General features: G+C 41.2%; 4 protein-coding genes across 5 annotated transcripts; all 4 read left to right on the top strand.

Annotated features, from left to right (window-relative positions):
* Positions 1–202: 202 nt before the first annotated feature.
* On the top strand, positions 203–2,981 carry RB195_003330 (uncharacterized protein; the record flags this gene model as incomplete). Its single annotated transcript, XM_064200933.1, has 7 exons — positions 203–235; positions 323–429; positions 2,018–2,131; positions 2,240–2,325; positions 2,552–2,604; positions 2,674–2,803; positions 2,884–2,981. 7 exons carry the CDS (start codon positions 203–205, stop codon positions 2,979–2,981), a joined length of 621 nt encoding a protein of 206 aa, XP_064056814.1.
* Positions 2,982–4,142: 1,161 nt separating this feature from the next.
* On the top strand, positions 4,143–7,007 carry RB195_003329 (uncharacterized protein; the record flags this gene model as incomplete). Its single annotated transcript, XM_013435706.2, has 7 exons — positions 4,143–4,214; positions 4,308–4,438; positions 4,520–4,619; positions 4,702–4,798; positions 6,053–6,187; positions 6,692–6,800; positions 6,860–7,007. 7 exons carry the CDS (start codon positions 4,143–4,145, stop codon positions 7,005–7,007), a joined length of 792 nt encoding a protein of 263 aa, XP_013291160.2.
* Positions 7,008–12,509: 5,502 nt separating this feature from the next.
* RB195_003328 (uncharacterized protein) lies at positions 12,510–14,441 on the top strand (the record flags this gene model as incomplete). Its single annotated transcript, XM_064200932.1, has 1 exon — positions 12,510–14,441. The coding sequence occupies one exon, from the start codon at positions 12,510–12,512 to the stop codon at positions 14,439–14,441; it is 1,932 nt and encodes a 643-aa protein (XP_064056813.1).
* A 10-nt stretch (positions 14,442–14,451) lies between these two features.
* RB195_003327 (uncharacterized protein) lies at positions 14,452–15,222 on the top strand (the record flags this gene model as incomplete). 2 transcript variants are annotated; one of them, XM_064200931.1, is made up of 1 exon in its annotated part: positions 14,452–15,222. In XM_064200931.1, the coding sequence occupies one exon, from the start codon at positions 14,452–14,454 to the stop codon at positions 15,220–15,222; it is 771 nt and encodes a 256-aa protein (XP_064056811.1). The 2 variants fall into 2 exon arrangements, with proteins under 2 accessions (XP_064056811.1, XP_064056812.1); XM_064200930.1 differs by having other exon boundaries at positions 14,521–15,222.
* Between the last annotated feature and the right edge of the window lie 9,104 nt (positions 15,223–24,326).

Genomic DNA, 24,326 nt, shown 5'->3' with positions numbered 1-24,326 from the left:
GTTCTTTCATAACCCCAAAAAATTCCTTTGCATTAAATTCTCTTCAAATCTCTTCATTTATTCTCTATTTGTACGTTTTTTCCATTCCCATGGATCTACAAGCACTTTTAAATTGAAAAAAGAAACTTTTAGACTTCTTTTAAAACTTCCTAAGGTCCTATCCTAGTAATCAGGGAGTTCCAGATTTCAAAACACACCTAGCATGTCAAGGAATGTTCTGAATCACTTAAGTAAGGTTAGCGAAACATTTATTGAACTTTTTTTTTCAAAAATATTGATCACCAAATGAGAAAAAAAGCTAGTGTTTTTGTTGCTAATTCAGATGCCGTTGCCTTTTTCCATAAAACGAACTCTGATGAGACATGAGGATCGTGGCAAAGTTGTATGTATTATACTGCTGACTTCACTATTTACAATCATGCCAGTTGGGTTCGTCTTTTTTTATTTGACTCATTAAGGATTGGTGCATTAAGTTGCTAACATCTATTTGGTGAAGTTCGTTATCTTTCATTGAGGCGGGTGTAGCGCAGTCTGTAAGAGATTCCTCTGTGGCTACAATCGATCGGAAGTTCGAATCCGCCCTAGTGAAAACCAAGCCTTTCATCTCTTCGAGGTCGATAAATTTGTATCAGACTTCTCTGGGAGGATAAAAACACTAATTTGGCACATCGGCTAGCCTCTGTCATTGTAAGGCTGCACGCGCGTTCACAAACCTCAAACGAAGTCTGAGTTGAAGTCGAACGCGTAGGCGTATCTCCGTAGGGATTGATCAATGCCGTGCACTTCATCCTTTATCCTCATTATCATCTTTCACCAGCATTTCAAATATCTCCACATATTCGGTTTGTGTTAAAGGCAGCATTCCACAAAACTGACGATGTAGGGAACTCTCCACGAAAAGATAGAGCTAGTGATGTAGACGACGAGTACGAGCGCGGTCACACTCAAAGTTCTCCTAATATCCCCGGGAAAACGTTATGGAAAACCGGATTATCGATCGAATTTTTCTACGAGGCACCTGGCAACGTGTCATGTAGGCGAGCGCAGGCATATGCCCTGAGTCTGCGAACAAACGGACAATCAGTATCAATCCGGAGGCATGAACGCTTGGTTGACACTAGGGCGGTTTCGAACAATCGGTGATGTTGTCACATATCTAATTAATTAAGGGGTATCTATTTCTGCGCTAAAAAGTCACTTTCAGTAAAAAAAATTGAATCATGCATAAAGCTGAAAGGATTTTTCGAGTAATAAGTTGAGGGGAATCTAAGGATTTAAGTGAGGTACAAAATTAATACGTTATGAAGACTAGAGATTTCTAACCGACTAGGAAGTTCAGGAAATTCCCCTGTAGTATAAACATTTGATTCGATTCTACTGGGTAGACGCGACTCGTTTGCTGCAACTCACACTCTTTATTTGCTTGACACGGATGTTCCCTTCCCTTTGTCCTACACCGTTCGAATAACCAATGCGCTGGCTTAGTTGAAAACATTCAGCACCGACCAGGTGCCACAGAACTATTACCTCTTCCCTCGATCTTGGCACTTATGTACCTTGCAGCATTTTCTCTTCAGGAACAGTTCTACAGATCTGTTAACTTTCACCCTGGGATACCGATAAAAGCGATTTGCTCTCTTCCTTTCTGGAAGTTAAGGTTAATAAGCTCGAAAAAGTACTCGAATCTCATTCCAGAACAGATATCCGTTGTCTTCCGCAGAATTCTATCCCAATTCATCAAGTTCTTTGCGTTAATACAGCCAGAACTGTATTATGAGGAGAATTATTCATTAAAAAATACTCATGAAATAAAAGAAAAACAAGGAAAAAACAGAGTTTCGCGAAGTTTCACCTAAATTTTATACAACAGTGTCGGCCCTTTTCACTACATTGTGTGGTAGGCTGTCAGGTATTTCTCCTTATTTTCAGGTCCCTATTATTGCTTGAATTTTTCTTCAAGCTTTTTCTTGGAAACTCGAAGATATTTGGATGGTAACCGTGATCATATCCTTTGTAGGTATCATATGGTCGCTTTGAATGTTCCCGAAGAAGTTATTCAACGATCAATGAACCAGAGTTTATATAATATATTCGGAGTGGTGCTATCGTCCAGCTCTGTTGCATTGCTTTGGTTAGTTCCATTCCCGATGCTTGGTAACATTTTTTTTTGCCTTTTTTGATAATTAGAAACCAAAAAATTAAATAAAATTAAATAATTTAAAATCAGAAACAATTTTAGGTCAATAGTGGTATCCTGTCAGAGTATAGGGGCTCTGCTGGGTTGCTTGATGGTCACTCCGCTGCTGAATCGATGTGGCGTTAAAAGTGCACTAATGTTATTTAATAATATATTTCTTGTAGTAGGATCACTTACCATGTGAGTTTTCAGAATAGTAACTATTAGTTTTTTTTTTACTGGTGGATCTCTTTTTTTCTCTTCATATTCGATCTCTCTTATGATATCTCTGTTTTTGGTGGGCAGCATTTTTATTGAATTTCCCGCCACTTCTCATTATTGGACGAATCATTACTGGAGTATTTACCGGTATAGCATGCGCACTTCTACCGCTTTTCGTTCAACAAATCGCTCCGAAGGAGATCAAGGTATTTCGGGTTTCCGTTCCGTGATCAAATTTGATCCCTGATGAGCACGGCCGAGTCGAGCTACTTCAGAGTTCTCTAAGCTGTTTCATACATATTTCCGTATGTTTTGGTGCCGCTATCGGGGCGATACTTTCATTGGATTTCATGCTTGGTGGCACAGAAACTTGGGGATATCTGTTGGTCGCTCCAGGATTACTTGGTGAGAAAAGTTTGCTATTCCTAGCGTGTTGACTCTCCCGTTTCTCAGAGATCACATGTGATAATACTTGCTTATTTTAGGAGTGTTGCAAATTGCTGCAGATTTTTTAATCCCTGAAACACCTAACTATTACCTTCAAACTGGCAGCTACATCCAAGCTATTCAGTCAATTAAGTGAGTTGGGTTCCCGCTCACATTCGCGGATCTATTTATTAGGCTGGCTACAAAGTTCTGTTACAATATAAAGATTTTGGCCTAGGAATTAATTTACTCGACCCAGACCCACTAGCCGCATGCTACAGATTATTCTATCTTATCCTAAGTTCTCCATATTCTATCACTAACGCTCCAGCTTAATGGCTCTGCTTCTGGCGGTGCTCTGAAAGGCAGCGTGCCATGAGTCTGAGGTGGTGCGGATTTCTGGTGGAGTATTCTTATAAGGGATAGTAAATTATGGAGAGGAGGGTCAATCTGGTCCATTTCTTCCTAATTGCCGTAAAAAACGGCTTGGAAGATGCGGGGTCGCACAAGGCTGGCGCGCTCCAGTCGAACTCCTTGTAGAAAATAGTGCGCCAGAACGCCCGAAGCCGTATTTTCCGGGCCGTTTTTTACGGCAACTAGGAAGAAATGGACGGAATCACCGCCCTCTCCATAGTCTACCATCCCGTATACGAATACTCCACCTGAAATCCGTACCACCTCAGATTCGTGGAGTGATGCTTTTAAGAAGTTCCACGTCTCGACCGGAATCCAAGAAGACGATGTTGTGTCGCGGGCGGAATCGTAAGGGAGTCACTCATTCGGAGCTTCTGTCATATGATTGCACTACTAGTACGAAAAAGCACTGGAAGTTGAACCGGGTGGCTGCGGGGCTCAGAGGTACACAGGGGAAAGTCTTCTTCTTTCATGACCCACATTCCGCGAACTTGAAACAGATGAAGCTGCGCAGTCTTTATTAACTGACCATCCTTCCCAATCCGGCATAATGTCCTGATATTGCCCCCTCCGACTACGACTAGTTTTGATCTCTGGCTTCTCACCTGGAAGAACGCCATTTTGTTGATAAGGATGAACTCAAAACGCCCCTTCAGTCACTTTTCGATCGCAAGTGCTCGGACCTCGACAGGAAGAGGAACTACAAAATGCGTGGTCGTTGGCGGGATGTCCTCGATACCGTTGGAGGATATGTCAGTGATTGAAAAAAAAAACGTGTGAGAATAAAAAGTTTACAGAAAAAAATGTTGCAAAGTGTAACAGAAGTTGTTGCCAACCTGGTAGATAATAGCAAGTGCTCGGACCGTGACGTTGCTAAAACATTCCATGATTTTGTGCTTTTTTCATGTTTTTCTATGGAATCGCTTACGATGATGATGACGAAGCCATTCAAGAATACTGGGACATGGTTCCTGAGGTCAGTGCTGTGTCATTTGCACTTTTTCTTTTCTTTTTGCTTTTCTTCCCTAGAACAATTTTTCTCCTCAAAGATAAAATTCTCATCATTCAGATGCCCAGTCAAGTGTGCATCTCGGCCGCTATCACAAATTCAAGCATTCGAAAAGGTATCCTTCTGGGGATGGTGGTAAGCGCTAGTCAAATTTTTTCTGGAAGTATGGCTTCGATTTCATATTCGACGAGGTAAGAACGCGATTATCTTCTTCGCTATCTGTAATTAGTGGGAAAAATATCGCTGAGTCCAAGGAGGCTACGATATTTCAGTATGTTCTCGGCGGTTTCGTTCACAGCAGTACTGATACCATTTTTACCAGCGTTAGGTTCGCTTGTATCAATCGCTATGACTATCCCTGCTTTGAAACTTGTAAGAAAATCATTTTGTTCTATAATTTATAGTTTATTTCTTCTTTTAATGTCAATTTTCGGTAATGATTGAAATTTCACAGGTAGAGACGACCACTCGACGATCTCTTTTGCTCAAAACATTGACGTTATGTCTTCTGGCTGATTGTCTACTGCTGATTTTCTCCCTGCTTTCCATAGGTAACGTTTGACTAATTTAATGGTATATCGTATAGTATCATAGTTCTTCGCTGCAACAAAATCCAATCTATGTCATAACTAAATAGAAAAGATCGCTGAACTTGCAGCAATGTCACACAGTTATAGTAAGGTGTGGCGCAGTCGGTTAGAGGTGGGCCGTAGCCACACGGGCGATGGTTCGAAACCACCCTAGCGCCAACCAAGCTTTCCGTCTTTCTGTTCTGGCGGCGACAAAGTTTGTATGTTAGCGCATCCCAAGTGTGCTGATACGCCAACGCCTTTATCCTTTTTATAGTATGGTCGCAACGACATGAAACTCGGTGCAGTTACGTACGCGGCTGCGCTCGTAGCGGTGCTGTGGGGCGTAGCGGTTAGGATTGAAGGAGGACCATTGCTAGCACTACTCATCTTTTCAGTTCGTGATGTGGTGCTAGCAAAGGTCACGAGAAAGGATCGCTTAACGAAGTGTGGTGTTAGCGCTACATAGCTTCACCAAACTTGGTGTCGATTTTATATGACTAAACACCGGGGGTAAAATGTAGCTGGGGAGGGGAAGGGGGCGGGAGGCGCTCAGTGGCGCCCTATTTCCGGAAGTAAATAACTGAATCAATCGGGACCTTGAACCTAAGCATTAGTCGTGGAGGATCTATGACATTTAAGCTAACGTTACCGAGGGAAAAAAAAGTAACCGTCCTCACTACACTTTAGTTATGTGGGTGCCACATAAAACGTCAATTTTGTGGATCACTTCGTTTTGCTCAGGACTTGTGTTTCCTACCTTTCTGGAAACTCCTAAAAGGAGTTTTGGTTGAGAATTCGAATGCCACCAGTATGCTTCAGGACTATTCAAGCGCGAAAATTATCACTATCACTGTTCTGTCGTTGGTAGCATTATTACTATTAGTTCGGATTGCAGCAGAATTCTCCAATCTCTTTCACTCCACGTTTGCTTCTCACCTCCTCCTATCCTTTCCATTTGTTGTCCGGATCTCACTGAAGTGCTTCGACTCCTGAAAAAGCTCCCTCTTTCTCCATTTACCCTAAAAAATCAATCGTTCTGTGTTCATGAGTGCAGCAGAGTCAGTCAGTCGGTCACATTGATGTTGTTTACTCTGGTATGATAAGGTAGGAAATAATAAGATTTCCGAAAGGACTCTTTCACTGGCAGCGTTGCAATATGTTATATTATTGATTGGGGAAAAAAACAATGTGTTGTAGTGTAGTGACATTGATGTGCTAAATCTGTTAATTTAGATGAAGCTTGGGCTTCGTGGTTATACTTCATCAGTTTCTTCATCTACGGAATTGGATATAATTTGGGTGCAGGACCAGTTGCATATTTCATTCCTGCCGAACTTGTCCCTGCCGAAGCAGCCAGCGTATCGCTCGGTGAGCTCAACTATTAATATTAATATTATTTGTTTTATTTATTTGTTTATTTATTTATTATAATAATAGTATTTAATTCAGGAGAATACTGGCTATCCCAAGACCCAAAACTCGTAAATTCATGTGCATCACATGAAAGGGAAATAATTGAATAAATTAAAACAATTAAAATCATTAAATTTAGCTCGGTTTATCAAAGTAAAGAAATGAAATCGATTAGAATATTAGAACAAATCATCCATTTAGATCTTATTTCAGATGATTTTTCACTTAGTATATTTTAATAATAATCTTTATTTAATATTGTTTTATTGTTGTTTCCTCATTATTAATATTATGATAGTTTTATTTGATGGGATAATAAGATAGAAATAAATAATAAGTTGTACTTGCATTGATTTAAAGCGAATTTTTTTTAAATGCATAATCATAACCTTAATGAGAAACTTTCACATCGATGTAACCTTTAAAAAAATCCTTGAAAGATAAATTACGGCATTTTAGGCGCTGCTGTTGCGGTGAATTGGATAAGCTCCATGATTACTACACTTCTTTACTATCCGTTAAATGAAAGTGTAAAAGGCTGGAGCTACCTTTTATTCATTATTCCTACGTGAGTTCCAAATTCTTTGTCTGAATCGATATTTGAGGGATACATCGAATAGTATTCAGATCTATATTCCTCATCGTTCTTTACTTCTTTCTTCCTGAGACCAGATTCCAACACCAGAGAGATGTCACAGAGAGTCGTTTGTTGGTGGATCTTGGACCACCAACACCATATGGAACGTTCGGAGAAGACGAGATTGATTTGTTTTGATCTGAAAAGGTTTACGAGCTCATCCTGTGTCCTAGCATAAATATCACTTGTAATGGTATCCATACATCTATCCTTTTCAAATTGAAGTGCTTTCACAATTAAAACATGGAGAAAAATGTGGAATTTTCCGAAAAACAGAGCTGCTTCAATCCTCCCAAGTGTAAGGATTCAGTGCAATTAAAAATCAGTACACTGTTATCGCATAGAGCTACAAATTCACTATCGAATAGTACGGAATGTTTTGTGAATGCGTTATCCTGGTTATTTATTTATTTACCAGCCTGAGCGTCCGGCCAAAGCCGGACTTCAGGCTTGTTTTGGTTTCGCTCGCCTTCACCGATCAATAAGAAATAACAGAAATAACCGTAGCGACATTTTTTTCTTGAAAAACTATAGCTGCTTTTTCCTATCAACGCTTTCTTCAATTTTTTTTTTCGAAAATCTAAGCAGATATGAAAGATTTTATGGTTTTTCCCTATGCGCTCAGTTCTATATTTGGAGAGCAATCCAGCTCAATTTTACATCTATTTTTCTCTCAAACCTCCACAATTGGAAACATCATTCGAAGTATGAGTCTCCTCCGTTCTCAACTATTAGCACAGAATGATGTGCTAACATGGAATGACGTGAATATCACTATCGTAGTGATAAAAATAGCATTCTACATCAGATCGCGTAAACTGCTGGCTACTAAATATTTCTTTTTGAAGAAAGGATGTTAGCAGCATGAGAAGACATGCTGGAAAATAGATATGCGAAGGAACCACAGGAACCCATTCTACCGCCTTAGGGCTCCCGCGCACCAATCCGACGCAGTGGGACCCGTCTCACCCAATTTTGAGGTTCCAGCGCACCAAACCGCCGCCGTGGTATCCGTCTCCCTCTCTTTTTGGGATTTCTTGACTGAGACACGCGTATACAGACGGATGCACGTGATAGATTACGCCCGTTATTATATAGCATGATAGTTTGCAAATTTGGAAGTATACATTAACGTAAAAGTTTATTTACCATCACTAACACATGAGAGAAACTAACTTGCCTTATCAAAGCCAACATATATATCCACATATATTTGGACAATGGTGAAAAGGTAGAGTGTTCGCCTTTCAGGTGCATGACGATGGTTCGGTACCTCACCAGTGTAGAACTTTGTATCATTATGGAGTATTTTCGTGTCACACAGACACACAGACACACACACACACAAACATACGGACTAAGCGCGTTATTGTAGAGCATGATTAGGCTCAATGAAGTGCCAAAAAGGATGTGACGAGGACAGATGCAAAACAAATATAGAAAAGTACAGAAGACAGAAGAAAAGAATACAACGAGAAAAGTGATTTAGTTGAAAGTTCTAATAACTTGATATTTATTATATATAAACAGCTTAGAATAGCAGTTAGAATTTAGGATTGAACATGCATAAATGACAATGGATTCTATTGTCATGGCCAATTATGACTTCGTTGAAGTAAATTGAAGAAGAAATGGGAGGATTTCTTGCTAATGAACAGATTCTAGAGCACTAAGATAGTAAAATGGAGGCGCTCATTGTACCGTAATGTGGATAGATTCTGCCACGCAATGGAGTATAACACGGATTACGAGTAACACGTCTTGCAAACTGTAGTACATCCCACGAATCGGTTTAGACAGTTTATGTACGATTTCACCGTACAGTTCGAACAACAAGCTAAGAATGAACAACTAACGCTTCACGCCTTACATTTCGTCGAGAAAGATAGATAACGTGCCGGTGTGATATTAAGGCAACCTCAATCTTGGTTAATTAAAGGCACCACCGCACGAATCTGAGGTGGTACGAATTTCAGGTGGAGTATTCGTACACGAGATCGTAGTTGGGGGGGGGGGGGGGTGTTTTTTTTTTTTTTTTTTAATGGGGGAAAAAAGGGGGGGGGGGGGGGGGGGGGGGGGGGGGGGGGGGGGGGGCAAAGGGGGTCGGGGAAAAAAAAGGGCGCGGGGGGCGGGGGGGGCGTTTTTTTCCAGCCGTGTTTTACGGCAATTAGGAAGAAATGGACGGAATCACCCCCTCTCCTTAATCTACGATCCCGTATGCGAATACTCCACCTGAAATCTGTGCCGACCTCGGATTCGTGGGGTGATGCCTTAAAATGATATGGAAGGATGATACGATATGATGATGGAAGGATGATAGATACTTTCTGTTAGCTCGTGAATTTCGGTTTTCGGTGCATTCACAAAGTTTACCAGTAAAAGAAGCTAATACAAACGTTGCTTTTCACTACGCATTCGGAAAGCTTCGAAGAGTCCCGGAAATCAGTCTAAGAGTTTCAAACGACCAAAACCACCGTTTTCAAAACACCGAGCATTTGTCTCCAACCGCCATTCGGTACCGATGAAGAAGAACCCCCCCCCCTTCAATCACGACCCGAACAAACCCACAAATCCAACCACCCAGATCGGGATGCTCAAACCAAATGAACAGCACTATAATACACATATAATATGTACAAAAAAAGGCCATAACAACAAGAAACAAACCAACAAAGAACAAAACAAAAAAAATTAATAAAAAAATAAAAAAGCAAAATCGCCCCGAACGTCGGTTTACCCCCAGACAAGCGGCCAATTTACAACCCGGACGGATGGAAGGCTTAGTTTGCACTAGGACGGTTTCGAACCCTCGACCGTGTGGCTACAGCGGAACTCTAACCGACTGCGCCACACCCACCCAAAACTAAGAATATAAAAATAAAATGGATAATGAATGAACTGAGGGACGAGGGTTGGGCGATAGAGAGACATCGATTTTCGGTAAGGTTCTTGAGCTTTTGAGCATCTTTGTTGGTGGTTATAATCGCGATCGCGTTCCGTCTTAGATAGATACAGTCCAAGCGTATAATTTTTCAGTTCCACGTACAATTCTGGCTCTGGTGATCTAGCACTCGAACCCATCGAGGATTCCGAAGGAAGATTAGGTATCTAAGAGCTGAGCTGCTAAGATCTAAGAGTTATCAAAGTTACCAAAACAGGGTTTAGATATTAGTGACCCCGTTCATATCAGCCCGCCAGATGCCCTTCTCCATCAAAGTCATTGGTGTAAAGCTGACAGTTCGGTAAACTTGTATACTAGCTCACTGCTCGGTCAGTCCATGTGTAGAAATGGAAACACTAACATTTTAGGGTTGCTGTAAGAAGAATTCGCATGTAGTTAGTACGAAAAATTTTCTAACTACTTAATTCAACCCTCGGCATCTATGTTCACCCATTTTTTAGTTACTTTTTGTTGTACTTTTGTTTTGTTCTTCCTCATTGATAATGTTGAGGAAATTCTTCCTCTGGCCTTCATATATTATATCCTAACGCAAGTTCATACGTCTTGAAGCTTAATTTCAAGACTACTTCTGCTGAAAAAAAATATTTGAAGGATCTTTTAGAATAGTATCGTTCTTGTCTAATCCATGCCATTAAAGTAGAAAGTAAATAGTTTGACTCAAACGTGTTGGTAAAGCAAATCGAAATTTAGCTGCTAGAGACGTTTGTGACGAAACAAAGAAAACAGCAAACAATTATCTTACGATGTTATCCAGGAGGTAAAGCAGAACACAGTAAATTTTCCGAGATATTTTTGTAAAGCAGCCGATTTACCTCTGTATTTCAATGTTGATATATAGCTTGTGATCTCCTAGTTTCAGTCTTCGTATTACTTCCGACACTCCTATCCCCTTATACATTACAGTTGTTGAAGAAAGTGGGGAAGAATGTGGACCAAAATCAGAGCTATGTACAAAATTAGTTGGTTTTTGCGTCATTCTTCCCCATTCTTCTAGCTTCCCCACTCCCATTCCATCTTCATTAATCTCTCCATAGGGTCCATCATCTTTTTTCTTTCTTTCATTCAGGAAAGCTGCACGAATACATATTTCTCTTTCTTCCTGTTTTCGACTGCTTGAATCATTACACGTCCATTACGTATCCTATTTTTGTGTTGTGCAGAGGTTTCTTTTTAGGAAACTTTGTCTAGAAGAAGGAGTAATTGGTCGACTGTCGGGTGTAGTGAACCATAATACCTCTTTTAACAATTTTTGTGTTTTCTTTCGCTACATTTTGAAATGTAACCTTCAGAGCATTCATTTATCCATCAAATTTCAATCCTTTTGACTAGTTTTGGTGAGATTCGCTCTGTACATCATCGCAAAAACTAACCGAACACAATTCTTTTTGGTGCCTATAATTTGTTGCCACGAACGTCGATACAGTTCCTAGGAATTGTGACGTCATAGGCGATTAAAAACAAATTATTTGTAACAAACAACAATATAATCCTGAGACAACCACGATCCACCTGTGAATTAAAACCTCAGATATCCGCACAAGCTGATTTTTCGATTTGAAAGAAACCATATATTGTATATGTGGTGAAATTTTGGGAAAGTATTAATTGTTGGACTTCTCCTGAACAACCGAAAAACGAAAAATCATGCAAAGACGAGAGTCGCAGACGCGTCCATGTTGAATAAAAATTAAAAAAGACTTAATTGAAAAATAGAACAGTTTGATCTCGTATTGAAAATTAAATACTACGAACTAGCACTCTTCCCGGGAGTCAGAGAGAGGCTCCGCTGAGAATTTGTGTCATCGGTGACTGTAAAGTTCATATGCTCAGAATTTCTTTTAATTCTGGGACGACAGCGCGAAGCTGTCTAAATTTTTAACAGTTGTTTTTCATGATTCCTTAATTAGAAACTTTTTTTTTTGTATTTAAAGGGTTTAGTATTGTTTATTGTCCTTAATTCCTTATTCGGGTGTAGCTCGTAAAAGTCTACTGACGCTAGATCACAAAATAGTTAACTGCCGTTAATGGCTTTGTTTTTATTTGTTCTATTTTCTTATTTTGTTATTCTTTATTTACCTCCACAACGGTTTACCGCCTCATAGTGGCGTGGAGGTGACACTGGGCGTCGAACTGCGATGCACAGCGGAGGTTCGTCCTCCGGCAGGGTCTCCCAAGCTGAGAAGGAGTTCGACACATCCGACATTCCGACTTCTCGGAATCGGAAGCCTAGCTAAGAGTAAACCACTGCTAAGATTCACCACCGTCTTGGCAAAATGTCGCAAGGTGGTTCCCTGATCCATATAGGTTGGGCGACGACCTGTGGTGAAAGCTAAGCTCGCCGTGGCATGGCTGCTTAGTTTGGGGAAAAGTCTCTTTGCCACTCCAGCATATTCACTGCCTCAGTACCCTGCACACTGGGCCCTGCCGTCTCAGACGTCGGACGGTATGGCGACCGGTGAGAGGCGATCAAATCTCAGGTTGCTCAGGACGTCATTGATTCTGGACCAAGGCGACACACGCACGACTCGCCATGGAGACTGTCTCAGACTGTGTACTTACAACGCGAGAACAGTTTCCACAGACGCCGACCTGCATGCCCTTCCGGAGCTGCAGAGCGTATCAAATTTCACGTGATTGCTCTGCAGGAGACGAAGTGCAGAAGGAGCGACGTACGACAGATGAATGACGGTACACTCGTCATTCGTGGAGAGAAGGTTCCGTCGCGAAATGTAGGCGGTGTTGGTTTCGTTGTGCACCCATCTGTCGTCCATCTCGTCGATTCTCACGAGATCCTGTCACCTCGTCTGGCCATTCTTCGCCTCCGCCCTCTGCGCCAAAAATCCATCAGTATCATCAACTGCTATTCACCAACATCAGCAGCTGATGATTCCGAATTGGACGCGTTTTACGAGGAGCTGGAGGAAGTAGTCCACAACGAGAAGTCCTTTTACAAATTCGTTGTCGGAGACTTCAACGCAAAACTAGGAAAGGCCACAGAAGAGGAATACAGGATTGGAAGATTTGGACTAGGGGACCGGAATGAAAATGGCAATCGTCTCGCCGGGCTGTTGTCCGCCGCTCGCCTCTTTCATGGGAACTCTCTTTTCATGAAAAAAGATCATCGTCGGTGGACATGGGAATCGCCCAATGGCGCGACTCGTGCGGAGATCGACCACATACTCACCAACCGGAGGTGGTGTCTACTTGACGTCTCAGTAGTACCATCCTTTTGTAGTGGTTCTGATCACCGTCTCCTTCGTGCGAAAATACGACTTAGCCACACGATGGAAAAGAACATCTGCTATCGGCAACGAAGGAGAAAAGAAGTCGTCTACGACGATTGCGTACTCGAGGACTCCCTGTCCCAAGGTGACTGGCACATCGAGGAGGACCCAAACGTGGACTACGAGATGCTGCTCAGAGGATTACGAGCCTGTGCTGAACGTGCCTCGAAGTCGCGCACGACAAACTTGGATCGAATTTCGAAGACCACCAAGGAATTGTTAGGAAGAAGAAGGGCTTTGAGGCTTGATCCGAATGCATCGCACATTGAGCGGTTAGTAGCAAACACTAGCTGCAGAAAAGCGTTGCAGGAGGATCTTTTGAAGTACAGGCAGAAGAAGATTCTAGAAGCAGCACAAAGAAGAACGAGTCTAAAGAAGTGCCGCAGGGATCTCCGCGAATATAATATTCCGCTAGCAACCTTGCTCAGCGAAGACGGGACTCGCACGTCTTCTCGTCGTGAGATGGAAATCATTACGGAGAGGTTCTACTCGAACCTTTTCCGTTCATCAACTCCTGTGTCAAGCCCAATCATCCCCACTGGCGAAGCTCCACCACGGATTCTCCCTTCGGAAGTACGAGTCGCTATCAAGAGCATGAAACCTGGCACAGCCCCCGGACCTGATTTTATTTCAGCAGACTTTCTTCGGGCTGGTGGCCATCCGCTTCATGTAATCTTAGCAGCGCACATGACATCCTATCTTCAGAAAGAAAGGATCCCAGACCAGTGGAAGACCTCGCGAACCGTTCTTATCCATAAGAAAGGTGACCGAGAGGACCTTCGGAACTACCGTCCGATATGCTTGCTGAGCGTGTTATACAAAGTATTCACCAAGATCATCCTCATGCGCATATCTAGGACGCTGGATGAAGCCCAGCCTCAAGAACAAGCTGGATTCCGCCAAGGGTTCAGCTGCTTGGACCACATCCAGACCGTGTCGAGGGTCATAGAGGTTTGCCGGGAATACCGCCTGCCCCTTGTTCTAACCTTCGTCGACTATGAGAAAGCCTTTGACAGCGTAGAAACGAATGCAATACTGTCAGCGCTGGTCGATCAAGGTGTGGACGCGTCGTATGTGAGGACATTAGCCAACTGCTACGAACGATGCACGACTAGGATACAGCTTTTCCACCGCCCTCTCACCATACCCATTGGAAAGGGGGTACGACAAGGCGATACCATATCGCCGAAGCTGTTCACGGCTGCATTGCAATGGATAATGAAATCACTATCCTGGGAAGAAAGGGGCATACGTGTTGATGGAAGATTTCTTTCGAACCTTCCGTTTCGCGGACGACATCGTTCTCTTTTCGAGCAGTACCAATGAAGCAGAAACGATGCTCAACGAATTGAACGAAGCAGGGAAGAGAATAGGACTACGAATAAACAGAAAGAAGACACAGTTCATGAAGAACGCGCACTGTGAGGACGGAGGAGTACAACTTGAAGGCTCCCAAGTCGTGGAAACTCCGTCATACGTATACCTCGGACGTTCTATGAACATGGAAAACGACTTGAAGGAAGAACTGAATAGAAGAATGAGAGCAGCATGGGCAGCATTCGCAGCCGTCAGGGAAGCTACGGACCAACTGACGGACCATGATCTTCGTGCCCATCTGTTCGACTCGACAGTCCTTCCAGCGCTCTGTTACGCAGCGGAGACGTGGGCAGACACCGCGGCCACGTCTAGGAAGCTACTTACTACCCACAGAGCCCTTGAAAGATGTCTCCTGAAGTTTAACCGGCGCACACAACACCTTGCCGGTCTTCGTAGCTCCGACTTAAGAGGAATGTCCCGTCTTCGCGACCCAGCGGAGTATGTATCGAAAGCAAAACATAGATGGGCCGGTCACATCATGAGAAGAATCGACGATAGATGGACTAAAAGAACGCTAGAGTGGATCCCAAGGGACGCTAAACGCCCCCGAGGGAGACCGCCAACGAGATGGAGTGACGTGTTCGCTGCACGGATGGACCAGCTGAGAGCTCAGCTGGATACGGCTCAAGGACCTCGTCAAGGTCACTCACGAAGCTTGAGAACATCTTGGATGACAATGGCGAGGGAACGAAATGAGTGGAAGAGATGCTGGGGCCCGCACGTCGAGTGAAGACGGGCCATCTAAGTATCTAAGTATCTAAGTATTTTTACTATTAATTTTCTTTCCGACTAACCTCTCTTCCCTGCGGAAGAGCCTCAAGAGATGCTAATCCAAAGTGGATCGCTTAGGTAGAGGCGAAACGATCTACCCTTTCAATTCTAGCCTCTATCCTTTCTCCTAATGACCCTTTTGATCCTTTTTTAAGCTAAATTCCTGAAGTTATCCCAGCTGTTCTTTTCGGAAAGTTATAGCAGAACTGTGAAATCAAATAATCGGACCATGGAAGTGCTTCTATCTGGATTTGCGTTGAGCAAAGATAGGTCCCAGGGATTTTATCTATCCCAATTCTCTGCGTGTGAAACTATGGAGAGCTTAAAAAATTGGGTCCCTCACTGAATATATCTGTCTGTGCATGGTGGCGCGTAGTGTGAGATCGCAGCCGCAGCGGCGGCGGCGGCCCCTCCCCTGTCCTCTCCGCAGCTGCTCATCAAATCTATCGCGAATTGTCTTCGGATGGAAATTTGTCAAAGTCATCCCTTGAAAAAACTTGACGACAAGATCTTTTGCGTGTTGTACGCAGTATCACGCAAAAATCTCGAATCGATCAAAGGACTTTCGATCATCGGCGATCGGAGGCGGCTCAAAAGGTGGTTCACTCATGCATATATGGACGTATAGAACGATTACGTGAGAACAGAGATCAGCTGCTGATAAAAAAATCCATGATCGTGTGACCATTGGGAGCGGTGATCGGATGGTTCTTTGATCTTTTCTTTATATCTGGTACCTTCTCATTTCACTGTCGTTGGCTGCTTGCCAGGAAATCACAGCAATTAATTACTTTTATCTCAAAATGAACTGTCATAATAAAATAAATGAATAATACAGTGATAAGTAATAATAACAATAAAGATTACTTTATTTTAGTGTATAGTTTATAGTTACATAGTTAGTTAATTTTTATACATAATAAGAATGCTTCCTCATTCAGATGGCAGCGTCCGTCTTTCAGCGATCAACTGCTGAGCTGGTCTGTATTTTTTTTTATCAGAAACCAGTTTTTTTGAGCACTCAATTTTTGGCACGCAAATTTTAGGGAAATACCAGAATTTCTACTCGATTACATATCCTCCTTCTCGCACATTTTCTTCCTATCATAGGACTGTTTATCGATGTCTCTTCCTGAAAGAAAAATACGGTTTGTTTTTTCGCAATACATGAAGATTTCCACTGCTATTCTTACGTTGGTTTTATTTTTCTCATTGAAAAGAACCCTTTTCTCGATTGAAGACGTAATAAAGATATGTAAAATGCACACTTTTGTTTCTATGGATTTCAATTAGTACAACCTGATGTCTAGATTGAATTGAAGGCCCCTCGGAACAAAAATAGCCCCTCTTTCTTTACTTTCTTGTATGGAAATTCGAGAAACAGATCATCATCTTACAAAATCGATAGTGGAAAGTTAAAAGAGCAAAGCGTTTTTGAGTATTAAAAATGAGAAAAAAATTGTGCCTGAAGGGATGAGGAGGAATAGGAGAGGTGAGGGGAACGTGGAAAAATCAATTTCTTACGTCAATCACATTTCGATGAGATCCAGTGCTCTTGGAAAGGGGCGTAGGGGAAGGACATAGCGGCTATCACTCCTGTTTTTTTAGAGAGAGAGCCCGAAAAGCTCTTTGTTTTCGGCGGAGAGCGTCGGGACCCATTCGACTGCTAGACTTACTTGGAATTAAGGAGTTGTAACCACTGACAGTTAGTTGAATTCCTAAGTATTTTATTTTTTTATTATTTTCTCTTTATTATTCTAGGAGTTTTTTTTATTCTATAAACCAAAGGGCTCCACTGAGAACTGCGCTCATTTTCAAGGATGATAAAAAAAATCGAAACATCGCTACTGTACAAAAACAATCATTCAGAGGAATCAGCAGCACACACGTCTCAATTTATCAAACGTGACAACTTTTTACAACAAGAGAAACCAGAAACTGAGAGCGATTAAGGGGATTCTTGTGACATCAGCTCAAAACTGGCTTTAACCTCCAGAAGTGATTTGATCAGTTTCACAAGTTTTTAGTTCTTTGTTCCTGTAGACATGTAAAGAGTTGCTTCGTTGGAGAAACAGAGTCTTCTAGTTTCTGAATTTTAGAGCGTATTTAGAGGTGTCTGCGCTGCTGTTCTTCGTAACTTCGTCGCGAATAAACATTTGTAAACAAAGACATTACGCTGATTTGCAATGTGTCGAGTTCGTTATTGTTAACGGTATTTCTTCTTTAAAAATAAAAATAGAATGAAAAGATTAACAAATTAATTATGATAAAAACAATTAAATTAAAATAATAATTAGATAAAATAATAAAAATGTGATAATTAAAGTTTTGACGGCCAATTTCTAGATTATTGGTCCTGTAAAAATATACAAATCCTGAAGAAGGATTTGAGAACCTATAGGTCGTCTTGCGATTGATACGGTTCTATCTTTAGCTGCATGTCAAAAAAAATATCGGCATTAATTTTTTTGTCTCTATTCAAAAAAAAATTAGATTTTTTTTTCTCACTAAGACGATGCGAATACGGTAATTCTTGTGTCGTGAATTAACGAAGCTGTGAACTCCGTGAAATTAAGGGAATGTTTTTGTATCCTGACCGACTAAAATATTCGGATTCGTAATCAGATTTTTGATCTAAACTCTTCACATTCTTCCTAAGGATGGAAATGCTCATTCGAAGCGAAAATGTTGAGGACATTGCAGAAATATCCTGTGTCATTATAGCTGGAAATATTTTCTATCGTAAGATTCAATTATCGGAAAGAAATCCTCAAAAAACAATTTTACAGAAATTATAAGTTAACAATCGTTCAACCACATTATACGACGCATACAGGATCTTAGGAAACTTTAAAAAAAATTGGTATGCAAGGTCAACGGATATTTTCAACTGACCGTATCCTTTTGACTCAGTAGACTGCTGAACTCAGAAAATATTTTTTTAAAGGAATTTTTCGATTTTTCAAGAATATGTTAGGCACAATTTTATAAATTCTATGCTGTTGGTTTTTTTTTAAAATTTCTATAGCAAACTTTCTATTATAAAATCACTGCATTAATTAGAATTTACTACCTTTTTAATTTACAATCATTAGTGTTGTGAAATAAAAAAAATATTAGTAATTATTATTGGTAATTATTGTGGATGTATAGGAAAACGCATACGAGTAAGAGTTCTACTGCAGATTTCACCAAAAATACCTTCATCCGATCGAAATTCACTGTTATTCCATTCAATTCTTCCACATCGCCTTTTCTTCTTCCGGTGACGTAAGCGGCCCCCTATGGATGTGAAACGATGGAACGCTGTGTGTGTGTGTGTGTGTGCGAGTTTATCATTCTTCTTCGCGCTGTGCGTTGCGCCCATCATCCATCACCTTATCCTACAGCACAGACTGCTCGTATGATCCGATACGTTTTCTCAGCGTTCATCGAATAAAATGCGAAGAATATTTTGGAAAAAGATGGATTTATACACACGAAAATTCCTGGAACATTCAGCGCCCATTCAGCGCAACGAAGAGAGAATCTAGAAATCCTCCAAGTGCCAGAAAGCATGAATTGTTATGAACCGTGCCCAACTTTCTACGGATCTACAAAAATCACTTTCGAATTTTCACCGAGTGGAGAAGGAAAATACGACTTTCCGTCCGAAAAAAAAAATCCTAATCCCTTTTGTTAAGATGTCATCTTTTTGGTTCTCCTCTATCGTCGTCGTCCCACGTGCCACGATTTCGTTCATGGTGCAGCATACGATAAATCACCTAGCGTTTTCTATTTTTCATCGCTAAAACGAACGATTTGTCAGTAAAGGTGAACGAGACAGCGTCGTAAATATAGATGACGTAGACGATTAGATCTTCTGAAGAGATAACAGTTTTCTGTGTTCAATCTTACAATATACATAGAGGTTGGAAGAAAAAAAAGCTGAAGATCGATATTGTTTTTTCTGTGGACAACGACACGCGACTATTTCATATTTGTCTTTGGTGAAAAAAAAACAAGTCGAATGTTCGAATATCGAAATATTCAGAGGAGACAGTAAACCGTTTCATAGTTGCTTCGAAAGTTGGTGAAAGTTTAAAAACGTCTGCACTATATTTATTCGATATTCAAGTTTTGTATGTTTTATAATTAAATTTTTCATATAATTATATTTTATTTCATTATATTTTTCGAATTTTGTTTTTTTTTACTATATTTTTTTTTGCTTTTTATATGAACTCTTTCGCTTGTTCCCGATTTCCACGCATCTTTTAGGTGTTTACGCAAACTTCGGGCAACTTTTCAATTCCAAAGCGATTTGCACTTTAATTTTTTGGTTATGTTGATTTTTTGTGATTCTAAATTTCAACTGACATGCAACCATAAATCGGTCGATGCGAAAAATCCATACCCCATATTCTCTGAACATTATATTGTAATATTTTTGCCAATTCTCATGTAACTTGCATACACCATTATTTTCAAATAAACTAAAGTTTTTATTTCAATCAGAAAAAAACGTTCATGTAAATTCAGTCTCAAAGAAAGGAATTTCTAAAAACTAACCTCGAAGCATCAAAAATGAGCTTGTTTCAGCCGAAGTAGCGTGACACATCGAAGAAATTTTCCAGATAAATAAACTTATCTAAATGGTCCAGAGTTCCACAAAAACATTGTTGGGAGGGCGGACTAAATCCGACGAAAAATCACCAAAGAGGGCTTGATTCTTCATGATCTCAGCTACACGCATAAAGTGGGATTTTTCGGAATCCGACCGTGTTTAACTTAGGGAACAGCAACGTGCTACCACTTCCAACTAATTGTGCGTTCACGTGACCATGTACGGGCGAATGCACCATCTTTAGATGTAGAAAACCATTGCCTGGCTACGCAACGCAAATACCTTACCTAATACGAGGTGGCGTATGACAAGTGGTAACGAGGAAGCAAAAATCGGATCGGAGAGACCATCAGTTTGGCTGTAAGGTGTCTGCCCGGTCTCTTGCGGTGCTGTTCAACCTGAGTAACGCGGGGCATCTGCGGTAAACGCGAGCGCATCGTCCTGCGCACTGCTGACGAAACGCGAGCGATGGCGTTTTGAAGAACTTATCGATGTAGTTCTGCTGCAGTAATTTGACTTACTTGACTTAAACAACAAGTTGATATTATCGCCTGACGTGGTGGCCCACACATTTGCCAAGGAACATCCTCTTTCGGACATACAGCTCTGCCCAACGCTCTCGATCCACAGCAAGAGCTCTCGCTGAATCCATCCATTGGTCACTGTTTCATATCTTGCGAGACTCGTTGTCTCGTATGAGCTGCGTATGGATATCGAGTGACCCCAGTACTTCAAGTGGGCACTGTCCGAGAACTCAGCGTAACGAAAGGGAGAGTTGTTGCCAAAGATTCCACGCTCCCACTGGCTAGTTTACCTATATGGGAGAAGTTTGGCAGTGTGCTGGAAAACAGCACCTTTTTGCCATGTCTGCCTAATTTTTGCCATGTAACTGTGTAAGTTATATACGCTGTACGTGCCGTAGCGTATTCTCAAAGGTCTGATTGCGCTTAGTATAAGCTTCGGACTAAAAGCAAAGCATAGATAGGCTGGTCACATTATGAGAAGAATCGATGATAAATGTACTAAAAGAACGCTGGTGTGGATCCCAAGAGATGCTAATTGCCCTCGACTGAGTTTGTCAACGAGATGGTGTGGCGTTTTCGCTGCACGGCTGGATCAGCTGAAAGGTCAGCTGGTTGGTGAAGGACCTCGTCAACGTCGCCCACGAAACTCGAGATCATCTTAGATGACAGTGGCGAGGGGACAGAACGAGTCGGAAAGATGGTGGGACCCGCACGTCCAGTGAAGATGGGCCATCTGTGTAAGTGTCTAAGTAAGTACTGTGTCAGCCCAGATAGACGCGTTCGACGGCTAACATACGCTGCCATTGCCGTCCTGTTGGTACAGTGAGTTCATCTAGAGCTGGTCTTACAACGATTAAATAAGGATCACTGGGAAAACATAAATAAGGCAGCACGACACATCCAAGAAAGAATCTACATAGTCCTTAGAATCGCTATGAGCATCGTCATGAGTGTTCCATGTGATAACAACACATGTTATTTAGCTTTTAATGCGTGCTTATCTAAACATTGTATCTTACCTCTTTCCTGCTTTTCCTGGAACTCAATGTATCCTCAAGGGAATTTCTGTTGTGCAAGCAAAAAAAAAACTCTACTATAGGTCCTTTGGTTGAGTTTTTTTTTCCGAATTTTGAATTTTACTATTCGCTCAGTCGTAGTAAGAGATAAAAATAAAAAAGACTTCAAAAGCGGCGCATCAGGAAATTGACAATGGAGAGATTTGTGCGCAAATAGATAAGGTATCTGTATTGATTACGAGTATGAGCGTGATGACGCCCAATTTCAATTCTTCTCAGTAATTCAGAAAAAGATGCGTGAAGCAGCCTTGGTTGTGCTATGTTCCGAACGATGTAACTCAGTACGTATAGTAGAACGGTGCAGCCGCTGTAGTGCACGTAATAGGGCGATTTCTTATTTGTGTTTGTCCGACTGCGGACGTTACACAACGACGAAACTCAGTCTTCTAAATTTGAGCCGGACACATGGTTTTCATAATCATTTATTCTTGGCGAACGCTTCGGCGAGTTCACCTTCTTTAGAGCCTGAAAGGGTGAAATTAAGAGTGATTTATCTAATCTAACGCTCTTTCCGTCCAGTAAAGAGAATCCTAAGTATATTTCCGGATCTCATAGCTTCAAGTAGAAGAGTAGATCGTAACTCAGATCAGAGGACTTTCCTGCCGCTGCTAAATACCCGTGACCACGTGACTACCGCAATCAAAAAGCAAATTTAATTAGGGGCGAGTTCTCGCGTGATACATAGCCATTCTCTTTGGGATTCATCCTTAGGCTCTTGGAATGAATCCAAAACGCTTCCAAACCTCCACAGTACTAGGTTCGCGGTTCCAACATCGTGATCTTTACTTCAAAATCTTCTCTGCTATGACGCCACATCGTGTGAGCGATGAAATCGTCCGCATTCTATCGCGTAAAAAGTCGCATCGTTAGGGGGAGAGGTGCAATACGCTTTTTTTCTCATTCACTAAGTGGAAGTGAACGTGATTACGATCATATTTACCAACTACACCGATTACTTCCTCTCTATATTCGTGTGGAAATTCAATCATAGTTAATTTCGTGATACGTTGCTTTCAACAAAATGCAAAATGAAATGGAATAAGGATTTTTTCATTGTACGATGCAAACTACATCCACGTAGAAAGGTAGCTTTGTGAAAACTGCCCTGAATTTTTGGGGGGCTCAATAACAGCGTTGATAACATGATCTACTACTATCGTAAATTAAATTATGGATGAAAGTATTGTCCTCAAAAATGAAAGAGGAGTATCCTTGAGTGCCTCCAAATGATCATGGATACCACTAAGTTAGTAGGTTTACTGTCGATTCCTGTACAGCTACAAAAAGAGCCACTTCATAGTGGACCTGAGCAGAAAATAAATAAAATTGTCGGTTCTGTTGCTAGTTTTTTTTTTGCCGAATTTTGAATTCGACGATTTGGTGTGCCTTTGGAAGAGGCCGCATTTTTTTCCAATTTTTCTGAGTCATTACGGATTTGTGAGTGATGGAGTTACCAAAGTTGTTTCCCCACATCATCGTCACTATCTGATAAACAACTCCCAAGGTCATCCGCTCCATCAATGAAGTTCGCTTACGATTGAATTTCAGGAAAGTTTTCTATTCATTTGTTTTGCCCCACAATTGAGTAAAAATTTCTCCCTGTACGAGGAAACATTTCTGAAACATGAAGGTGTTAATTTCTCGCTGCATCGACCAGCATCGTATCACCTTCCTAACAAAGCCAGTGATTAATCAACGTCCACGTATGTCCTCAGTCATTGTCGATCGGCACATATCGTGACGAGACCACCCAGCTATCTGACAGTCGACTACGGTAATCCATTATCCCGCAGCGGTGGCGAACGAGACGCGCATACACTGGGTGTGGGCGCGCGCTCGCAACGTAGTGCACGTACGATGAGCGATTGGGTGGAGTGGTCGGTCGTCACGGCGAATTGCTGCGCGTCGTCTCCTGCGCGACGCACACTATTTCCGCAGCCGATTCGGGCCGCCCGGCTTCATACCGTATCGCGGTCGCGACATTTTTTTTCTCTTGACGACCACTGTTGGTGCTGCAGAACTGGAAGGACGATCGTAATCACTGTCATCCATCTAGTACGCACGGACAAATTGTGCAGGCTCATCTTGCGGCGAAATAGTGGTGACGGCACGGAGAGTGTCCGGCCCGAATTGTTTCATGTGTGTGTGTGGCACCGAAATGACCGCTGCGCTAACACCACAAAACGATTACGTAGAATATATGCGCTCATTAAGTAGCCGATCGCAACATGATGTAACGTCTTTTTTTAGATTGTTGTTTTTTTTTCTCTTGAGATCTCATGAAGTACTACTCTTCATCATGACCATAGAGTTGTTAACTAATAATAACTTCATCTTTGTAATTACCAACTGTATAATTCTATATGAATATAATTTATACTTACATTTTTAGTTATATTTTTGTGTTTACAATTCTGAGCAAAATAACTGAACATCAGTTGATTTTCATGACGTACATACCTGACCGGGTTCTGCATTCGTTGAGCAACTGAGTGTTATTTGAAAGTTTTTTGTTTCGATCAATACTAATATCCTATTATTATTTTTATTTCGGTTACATACAATATCAACTTAATTATTATGTAGTAACATTACAATTATCTTGCTATTTAAATAGTTCTCAATTTTTTTTGTTTCTTCTCGAATTATTTTTTGAATTAATTTTATTTTCGATATATATTGAATATTCTTCTCTGAACTTGGTTTTTCCATCACTTATTTATTTCATGAACCAATCAGTACAAGATAAAGATGAAAAATAATAAATTGAAGAATGAAAATAAATATGAAATGAATCATTCAGTACAGTGTAAAAATGATTTCAATGCATTTTTCGACCAAAACAAACTTACTCCAA

The sequence above is a fragment of the Necator americanus genome, chromosome IV (genome assembly GCF_031761385.1).
Source record: "Necator americanus strain Aroian chromosome IV, whole genome shotgun sequence".
NCBI lineage: Eukaryota > Metazoa > Nematoda > Chromadorea > Rhabditida > Ancylostomatidae > Necator > Necator americanus.
Note: the sequence above shows the minus strand (reverse complement) of the source record. Positions and strands in the feature narration are given on the sequence as shown.